Source organism: Cucurbita pepo, unplaced genomic scaffold (genome assembly GCF_002806865.2).
Source record: "Cucurbita pepo subsp. pepo cultivar mu-cu-16 unplaced genomic scaffold, ASM280686v2 Cp4.1_scaffold000963, whole genome shotgun sequence".
Taxonomy (NCBI): Eukaryota; Viridiplantae; Streptophyta; class Magnoliopsida; order Cucurbitales; family Cucurbitaceae; genus Cucurbita; species Cucurbita pepo.
Window position 1 is genome coordinate 1 of NW_019647162.1, and position 9,302 is coordinate 9,302.

The following is a 9,302-nucleotide window of genomic DNA, read 5'->3' on the forward strand; positions in this document are numbered from 1 at the left end:
TTTGATTCATGATGGGATAATAAGGATAGAATGTGGTTTATTAGAAACAAGACAGGTGAGATAGTCGCTTGTCATTAGGCTCTGATACTTATGTTAGTAAGAATGTAGAAATAATTGAAGGATACTTATTTCTAGTGGGAGTTTTTCTTCTTTCCTTCTAGGGTTAGGGTGTACGAGGATTGAGTTAGTACTAAGACGTGGGCTTGGGCTTCGCTCCAACTCTCTATTCCTCTTTCTTTTGTGGTTCGGTTCTCTTCTCATGTCTATTTTTATTTTATTTGAAATTTTCTTCTTTATTTAGCTCTTAGTTTCTCTCGTGTTTTCAATCCATTATAGTTAGAATTCATGATTTGACTTTGTTGTAGTTGTCCCTTAGGTGTCATTTTGATATTTCTAAGTCTAACATATCATAATGTCATTTTTTGACATTCTAATTCTCCTTCAAATTATCATACCTATTGAGGAATATTCTAATCTTCTTCGAGTATCAATTTCTTCTTTGAATCCTATTTCTTAGTGTAATTTACTAGGTTTCAAGGTGATCATTGGATCACCGTTAGGATTGTCATCCAACCCTGTAACGATGGTTTTGGTCTTCTTAGAATGCACACGCCAACTCTATTGCTCTATTACTTAAGATTTGTTTTTCTGACGGGAGAAGTGTGTTAACATACTTTTTCATCGGGGGGTTTTCCAAATTTTTTTTTTCAAAAACTAAATTGTTACCTATTAAATGGCTTGAAAAATTATAATTTAAAAATCAATTGATGGATATAATTTAGACTTATTAAATTTCTTTTAGTTTCCAATGAAAACTAAAGTGCTTAGATTTTACTTTTAGGTCTAGTTTTTCTTGGTCTACGAAGTTAGCTATATACAAAGATTAGGTGACCAAGAGTTGACAAATCAAACCACATAAAAACCTTATAATAGCAAAATAAATATAAAATTTGATTAAACCCAAGACTATATCAATGAAATATAATGATATAAGTCCTAAGTCCACAAATAATATACAATATGACGTGTATGTGCACGTAGACATAAAATATATAAAGTAAAGTAATAATAAAACGGAAACTAATTGAATTAGTGTGTCAACTCGTCCCACGTGTCAAATACAGGGACAGGGAAATAAAAGAAGGAATAAGTCGTTGATTTAAAGTGTTCATTATTAAATAAGTTTAATATTATTATTTTTTTTCTAAAATAAAAATAACCAACAACCCATGAAGAGTTTATTTATATCACACAACTATATGCCCACGTGCGCCAATAATATATATAAGTTTGGATTTTGATTCTTATGAATTTCTATGATTTTAAATATTTTAATTTAAAGCATATAAATTGTGTTTGTTGTTATAGAATGATACATTTTTTCATTTATTACATTTAAATTTATATTATAACTTAATAATTATATAATTATAAGTGTGAACCAAGGGTATAATTGACAAATTCATAATGAAAATAGAGACTTTAAAGATATTGACCTAATATTTTGGTTGTTGGAAAATTTTATAATAAAAAAAGAAATAAAAAAGCGAATTCATTGCCGTGTTTGACTTGGAATAAACCTTAACCTAAACCTCAATAATAATGATAATTATTAAAGATAAACCCAAATAAATAGCTACTTTCACTTTCACTTATTAAATAATTTTTTCTTTTTAATTACATAATAATTCTTTTTAATTTAATTTCCGTCTTCTTTCTTCTCTCTTCTAACGAACTTTCTCTTCACTTTCTGACTGCAAATTCTCCTTATTTGTTGTGTTTTCCCCCGAAAAATTTCGTGTAAGAGGAACCACAACTTTCTTCTATGAACACGATCAGCGATTCCCTGGCGTCGATCAATGAGAGCGATGAGGCGGCGTGCGGATGCTGATGCTGCTGATCTGAGGCCTATGAATAACACTTTTCAGACCATTACTGCGGCGGCCGATGCGATCGCGACCGTTGATCATCGTTTTCCTCGGGCTACTGCCGTCCAGGTATTCGTCATATCACTTCACCTTTTAATCAATCATTTGGAATTTTAGGTGTTAGTGTTAGTTACCTATGGATTGAGATACTGGCCTTGTTTTTGGAAATTATTGTTCGTTCTTGATTCCGTTAGGTATTAGGATGTAGTTGATTTTCGAGGGATGATATATAGCATATAGCGGAATGGAATCTGTGTTGTTTGTTGTGGATTGCGGAATTCTATATAATGCTTTTAATTTCCCCCTTTTTCTGCTACTTCTGTTTGTTTGCTTTGAAACTGTGAATCGTCACATGGATTCAAGCGTAAAAGGGAATCACGAGTTTCGTTTTCCCTCTTTTTCTCCTTTTGGATTTCTTCTCGCATATGATTATTAGATTTTTAAGGTTTGGAAAGTACCAAGATTAGTGTATTGGATTGGACGACTGTGTCCGGAAGCAATGCGCTGTTCCCAACCAATTTTGTTTGTCTTTTTGTAATATAACACTGCCCTTTTTCTTATCAGAAAGGCATCTCTCCATTCTTCTTTTTATCAAAAAGAGATACAGAGAGGTCTTTTTTTAAAAATGTTCTTCTATATAGAGGAATAGTAATGCTTTTTATATAAAGATTCCAACAAATAGGACTCTCATTTGCCCAAAATCTTTGCACTGTTCTGTACTGATGTCATTATCACTTTCCTCCTTTTCTGTTTGTTTGATTACCCCCAGAAAAGAAGATGGGGTAGCTGTTGGAGTATTTATTGGTGCTTTGGATCTCTCAAACAGAGGAAACGAATTGGGCATGCTGTCCTTGTCCCAGAACCAAGTCCTTCGCCTGAGGCTCATCAAAATTCATTGCAATCCCCAGACATTGTGCTTCCTTTTGCTGCACCTCCCTCTTCCCCTGTATCCTTTCTTCAATCAGAGCCACCTTCTGCTACACAATCACCTTCAAATATACTCTCCTTCACTTCTCTCACTGCTAACATGTATTCTCCTGATGGGCCTTCCTCAATTTTTGCCATTGGCCCATTTGCTCATGAGACTCAGCTTGTATCTCCACCTCTGAATTTTTCTACTCTTACCACTGAACCATCGACTCCTTCCTTCACTCCTCCTGAGTCTATCCACTTGACTACACCTTCTTCCCCTGAAGTTCCATTTGCTCAGTTTCTTCAACCTACCCTTCAGAAAGCTGAGTCTGATGACCAATATTCATGTCCTAATGATGACTTTCAATCTTATCAATTCTATCCTGGTAGCCCAGTTAGCAACCTCATATCGCCACGCTCTGCCATTTCTCTTTCTGGGGCATCTTCGCCTTTGCCAGATTTGGATTTTGCTTCCTCTGCTTCTCAATTTTCTAATTTCTCATTGGATGTTCCACCTGCGCTGTTGAACCTTGACAGACAAGGGCAAAGTTCTGATTCTTGCACTCAAAATTCTGTAGGATTCAAATCGAATGATGATGATTTTGATTTGAATCCTCGAACTTCAGACTCAATGAATGAATCCCAAAATATTCAAATTCTCATTGATGGAAGCCAAATGGAGGAACCTGATGTTACTAATCATAGATTCTCATTTGAGTTATCTGATGAAGATTCTTTATTAAGAAACGTAGAAAGTAAGCCACTGGAGTCAAATGTTGCAGTTGCATCATCTCCAATGCATGAAACATTTGAAACGGCTAAAGAAACTTCTTCCGGTGGTGGTCATAGCTCAAATGGTATAGAAGAAAAGGCAGCAGACGGTGAAGAAGCAAATCAGCATCAAGAACATCATCATTCTACTACTCTTGGGTCTGTGAATGAATTTAATTTTGATAATGGCAATGGAAGTAATGCACTTAAGCCTAATATCAACTCGGACTGGTGGGCTAATGCGAAAGATGTAGAGACAAAAGGCACGACCACGGGGGCCTGGTCATTCTTTCCAATGGCGCAGCAAAGATGAGCAAACTGGTGATTATCCTCTGGAATTTCCTCATGCCCATCATGTTTTGCAGTTGCAATTTAGTAGGTAATAGGTAAGACAAATTGCTAGAGGACTGGTGAGCTTTGAAGGTAAAAAAGAGGATAAATCATGAAAAGAGTAAAACCAGAAGCCATATTCTTTTCAACAATCTGACCTCCTAAACACAGGCAGGTCTGAATAGTATGATAATTAGAAATCTGTAGGCGACAATGGGCCCTATTAACATACAGTAGTGGCTCCTCACTTGAATTGTAACAGCTATTAGTATTCTGTAGAAATTGAAAGTGTGTAAATATGGTAATAAAAATTGTTTTTATCTTTTGACAGCGTTTCTTTTGTCGGTCTTGAATTAATTAGAATTAAAACACGAGAAAAAAAGAAAAAAAGGTTGAGAATCCATTGGGTTGGGCTACCCAAAACCCAAAAATTGCAGAACTGTCTAATCGACATGCATCATTGTATGAAATGGATGACCTGCAAACAGAATAAGAATTACAGCACCAGTACACAAACACGCTGCTCTGGTTCCCAAGGGCAACATGTTGCTGGAGTTTATTTATAAGAAAATGAAAAAAGAAAAAAGTTACTATATTCATAATTATCTTCTAAAGCTTTTACATGAGCTGGTTGTGAATTACTTATCCAGAATAGGTGTTTAAAATACTTTTGTAACACTTTTGGACTGAAATCTACAAAAACACTATTGTATTTGTTACACAGTATAACAAACTTGTGCTCAGTAATTGTTTCTATAGGCTCAAAGGGGCACTTGAAACTAAAAATAATGATACATCTACTTCCACCATTTAACAGTTCATATATCAATAACATAAAGTCTGAGATGAGAAGCTAAGAGTAACAAAAGGCTTCTATTAGATTCAAATTATTTTGGACTGGTTGGTTCCACGCTGAAATCCCACAGTTTCTTGGCCAACTACATATTCTTGGCATGATTGGTTGGGCTGGCAATATTATTATCAACAAAATACTCTCCACTTACCCCTTTTACTTGGGGGTTCAACGCCACATAAGTAAATAGTCCTCAACAAAATTGGGTGAAATCAAGAACTAAAATACCTACTGAACAAGTCGATATACACAGAGATTCCTTACACATGTTACCGGACGAGAAGCTACCATTGATGAGGCAATGGAAACGGTAACAACCTGCTTTTTGATGTTTCGAATCATAGATCATCACGTGGACACAATGAAAGGAAAAAAGGATGGTAAAATTTTTCAATTTTGTAAAACAAAGAAACGCGAGGAGAAAAATCAAACATGCCTTTAAACCGACATATTTCGTGGAGTCAACATCAAAAGTAGTTATAATACAGCTTGAGTTTCAAGGTAAATAATATTAAAAGCAAAATAAAAGGAAAAGACTCAATCTAGGGGTCCCTCCTACCTACAACCGCACAGCTCAATTTGATCACCAGGGAGATTATCTGCATGAATATAGGTGATAAGGAGTTCGTTGCCTATCCAATTCCAATTCTCCTAGCTATTTTTAGGTTATCGGGACTTTTCACCTTTAGGCAATCCTAATCCCAAAGCTCTCCTTAGAAATAGTCCTCTCTAGCCTAACATTTGTCTCACCTGCTCTTGCCTCGAGCAATGGCATCGCCCGCTTGTGGTATTCTGATTCTTCTCTTACCTGATGAGCTGGGGTTACGTTCTTTCCATCAAATGTCGATGGGTCATGCTTGCAAAAGCCTCAAATATCTTGACCCTTAGGACATTCGAACGTCGTCCCCATTGTTTTTGTTACTCTGTTTTGCCACAGTGCCCAGGGTCAGGGGTCGTAGTGTCATGGTATCCTTACCATGACAGCAGTTGGAGAATCTACCCACTTGAACTCTTGTCCTTGGCGTGTCTTTCCTTACTAGGAGTCACGAGTGAGATTGAACCCAATTAGGGCCTACCTCCTCATAGAGTTTGGTTACTAGGTATTCTAACCAAAGCTTAACTTATTCAAATTCATAAATGTCAGCATATGCATGCAATTCAATTGGAGTTATCGTGTTTGCTACTTACGAGCCAAGCTACAAAAGACCCAAACGACTCTCTTTCAAGGGAAAATTGTCTACATGACCTAATCAACCTAGGGCTCTGATACCAATCTGTAACGACCTTCTTTTCGATACCTCGAATCACAGATCGCCATGTGGACTAAAGGGTAAATAGGGTGGTAAAAATTTTCAATTTTGTACAACAGAGAAACACGAGGAGAAAAATCAAACATGCATTTAAAACTGACATAATATTAATTTAAAGTACAAAATATTCTACGGCGTCAACATCAAAAGCAGTTACAAAATAACACGAGTTTCGAGATAAATAACATTAAAATAATATTAAGAACAACATAAAAGGAAAAGACTTGACATAGGGATGCCTCTTGCAACCGCATAGCTCTGCACGCTCCCGCCATCAAGAATGGTCTAAGCTCCGTCTATAAAAACAAAGAATAATAGAAATGAGTATAAAAAATACTCAGCAAGCAACCACTTGTATGCTCTTGTCAGACTTCGCCTTTGTGGCGGTTTCTTAAGCTATGTGCTTAGATACTTACTATTACATTAGCCAATGCCATGACATGTAGTTTGTGCTGGTCGTATAAGGCTCATACGTACCCTAAAACTTATAGACTCCTACTTTAGGGTTTATACTTGCTCTATGTTTTTGTTTTCCAAAGTCTACCATCAACCTTGCACTAATTGCGCATGAGTCAAGCTGTAATTAAAAAAAAACTGACCGTTGACCGTACTGTCACGTTGACATCATGCTGACCTTCTGCTGATATCATGTTAATGTCCTATGCTGACGTCACTGACCTTTTTTTTTTTAATTCTTTTGGTACAAATCGGGATATTACAAAACATAGTAGATCGGTAACAATTGCTCCAGGATGAATGGCGTTGGCTGTTAATTCTCATGAAAAAGAAAAAAGTAGAGAAACGATAGTTGTATATCAAATTTGACTTGATAAGATAACTTTGGAAATCAATAAGAAAAGGATGTTAATATAAAGGTTGTATCATGCAGAAAAGGCCTAAATACACGAGGAATATTGTTGTGTTCAAATATATGGATAGTAAGCAAAGTTTCTCTTGATTATTCACCCTCCAAATCACCTGGCAAGCTCTTTGGAAAGCTTTGATTGTCCACAAGCAAAGAGAGTTCTGCACCTAAAATTTCACATGATAGAGTGAATTAGTATATCATAGTCAAGGAACTTTTAAGAAAGCAATCATCAAATAAGCAACTTAGATTAGTATATCAAATAAGCTTGGTAATGTCCTCATTGCCCCAAAAACAAACTTTAGTTATTACTGGTCATAGCCAATCCCAAGAAGTGAGTCATCCTCTTTTAATAAATCAAGTCCGTATCGATATTATCATTCAATTTTTCTAGGAAACCCAACCATTCAAAGAGAGTACCATCTTTTTTTTTTTTTTGGCCATTTTCCATTTCTTGAGCACCTTGAATTTCTTTCTCCATTTCTATTCCAAACCTTTTCGAAAGGCCTTATAAAACCTTGCTAGGGCATTGATACTACTTACTTCCCTGAAAGTTCATGGTTCTTATTATCTTGCCTTAGGGGTACTTGTTCTTATATGTCTTTCCAAGTTTCTTGAGGGTCTTTTACGGGTTTGTCCTTCTACCGGTTAGTCCTTATAATCGTCCTTACGTCCTCTTAAGTCCTTAACTTATGTCTTGAGGCCATGGACTTATTCCGACATTTATTCCTTTTGATTGTCTCTTCTCAACGTCCTTTGTTAAGAATACAAGTCTTCTTTAGTTATTCTTGTGTTACCTTACATCTTAGAGCATACGGTGTATTAAATTCCTTATACCCAACAATCCTTGACATAATAAACCTTATTCCTTAAGGGTTGTAACGTAGAATAATTCTTAGTTATGTTCTTCCAAGATCCTTGAGGGTCTTTTTACGAGTTGGTCCTTATAATCGTCCTTACATCCTTTATGCCTTAACTTATGTCTTGAGGTCATGGACTTATTCCGACATTTGTTCCTTTTGACTGTCTTCTTAACATCCTTTGCTGATAATACAAGTTTTCATTGGTTATCCTTGTGTTACCTTATATCTTAGACTTCCTTGAAGTCCATCGTTTCCTTTCTGCTTCTTTAACACTATTTCCTCACAAAAACTCCATATAATAGAATAAATAGATTATAAATCGTAAGAAGATGAGTTCTGAAACATGATGTGAGTTTTTTTGTGGCAACATTAAAGAAGATGGCCATTAAACATGATATGAATGAATGATAGACTATAAACAACATTTAAAAGAGCATTGAATGATTGAATATATAGTGTTAACGAAAGACATTTGCCCATTTATCAGCAAAAACAAACATAAGATAATAGTCTAACAGAAATATGACAAAAGCTAACAGTACTATAAAGAAATTACAAGCATACTACCCATCCTCCCCTTTTCCCATGTAATTTTAACAGTTGACTATTTTGCAGAATTATATTAATCTTCAAGTCTAGTTTTCTTTGCCAATGTATCAAGAAAACTGATGAAAGCACGAGAGAGCCATTTCGTGCCACGATCACATTAATAAAGTGAATCCATCAGCAGGGGCTGCAAGAAAAGACCTTCTAAAGTTGCAGCATAGCATTATGGATAGATTTGAGGACAAATGGATAAGTTTGATCAACTTTGACACGCCTGTGTCTACAGTTAAAGTTCAACTTCTGCAATACTAATAATTTTAGTCATAAGTGGGTCATTTACTTATTTGGCAGTTGTTTTTGTTTCAAGTGCAAATCCTTCTCTGAGGGCTGCTTGGGCCTCATTGTCGCTACCTAGGGCAAAAAGTGCGGCAGCTTGCATATAAGATGCAATATGCCAAACAGGTGATATCACTTGAGCTTGCGTTACATTGTTTAGAGCCTCTAGTGGCATCTCACATGCGAGATAAGACAAACTACAGCGTGCAAACATTGTTAGGGAAAGCACAGCTCCAGCATCAATGAACTGCAATAGAGCAAACAGATGTTATCTAGATTGTCATCTATTCTTACACTTCTCTGATTCTGGAGTGAACAAAGTTGTGGATCTTAGCTAATGAGCTTTTCCAAAGAATTCTACTCTTCCTCATTCTATGACACATTATCATGAACAAGTTTGCTTATGTTTACTTTCTAATGAAAGAACAATTATAAATCACAGCCATGTGTTTTAACAAATTTGTTCTATATACCCAACAAAATATGTCATCCCGAGATATCGTCTTTGCGTCCTTTACTCCTTAACTTATGTCTTGAGGCCATAAGATTATTTCAGCATTTGTTCGTTTTGACTGCCTTCTCCTCCTC

The 9,302-nt window shown here is 35.9% G+C and overlaps 1 protein-coding gene and 1 long non-coding RNA gene across 2 annotated transcripts; one reads left to right on the forward strand and one right to left on the reverse strand.

Annotated features, from left to right (window-relative positions):
- The first annotated feature begins 1,794 nt into the window (after nt 1-1,794).
- Nucleotides 1,795-4,274, forward strand: LOC111786041 (uncharacterized protein At1g76660-like). The gene is made up of 2 exons (XM_023666395.1): nt 1,795-1,997; nt 2,698-4,274. Exons 1-2 carry the CDS (start codon nt 1,860-1,862, stop codon nt 3,922-3,924), a joined length of 1,365 nt encoding a protein of 454 aa, XP_023522163.1. The 5' UTR covers nt 1,795-1,859; the 3' UTR covers nt 3,925-4,274.
- A 1,901-nt stretch (nt 4,275-6,175) lies between these two features.
- Nucleotides 6,176-7,274, reverse strand: LOC111786042. Its single transcript, XR_002813741.1, has 2 exons — nt 6,704-7,274; nt 6,176-6,400 (listed from the first exon to the last, which is right to left on the reverse strand). It is a non-coding gene; the product is annotated as an uncharacterized LOC111786042 (long non-coding RNA).
- Nucleotides 7,275-9,302: the final 2,028 nt, after the last annotated feature.

What these genes read in the sequence shown, in the direction of transcription:
- LOC111786041 (XM_023666395.1), top strand. Translation starts at nt 1,860, where the DNA reads ATGAGAGCGATGAGGCGGCGTGCGGATGCTGATGCTGCTGATCTGAGG. An exon ending in CTCGGGCTACTGCCGTCCAG is followed by an intron (nt 1,998 to 2,697) that starts GTATTCGTCATA and finishes GATTACCCCCAG; the next exon opens with AAAAGAAGATGGGGTAGCTG.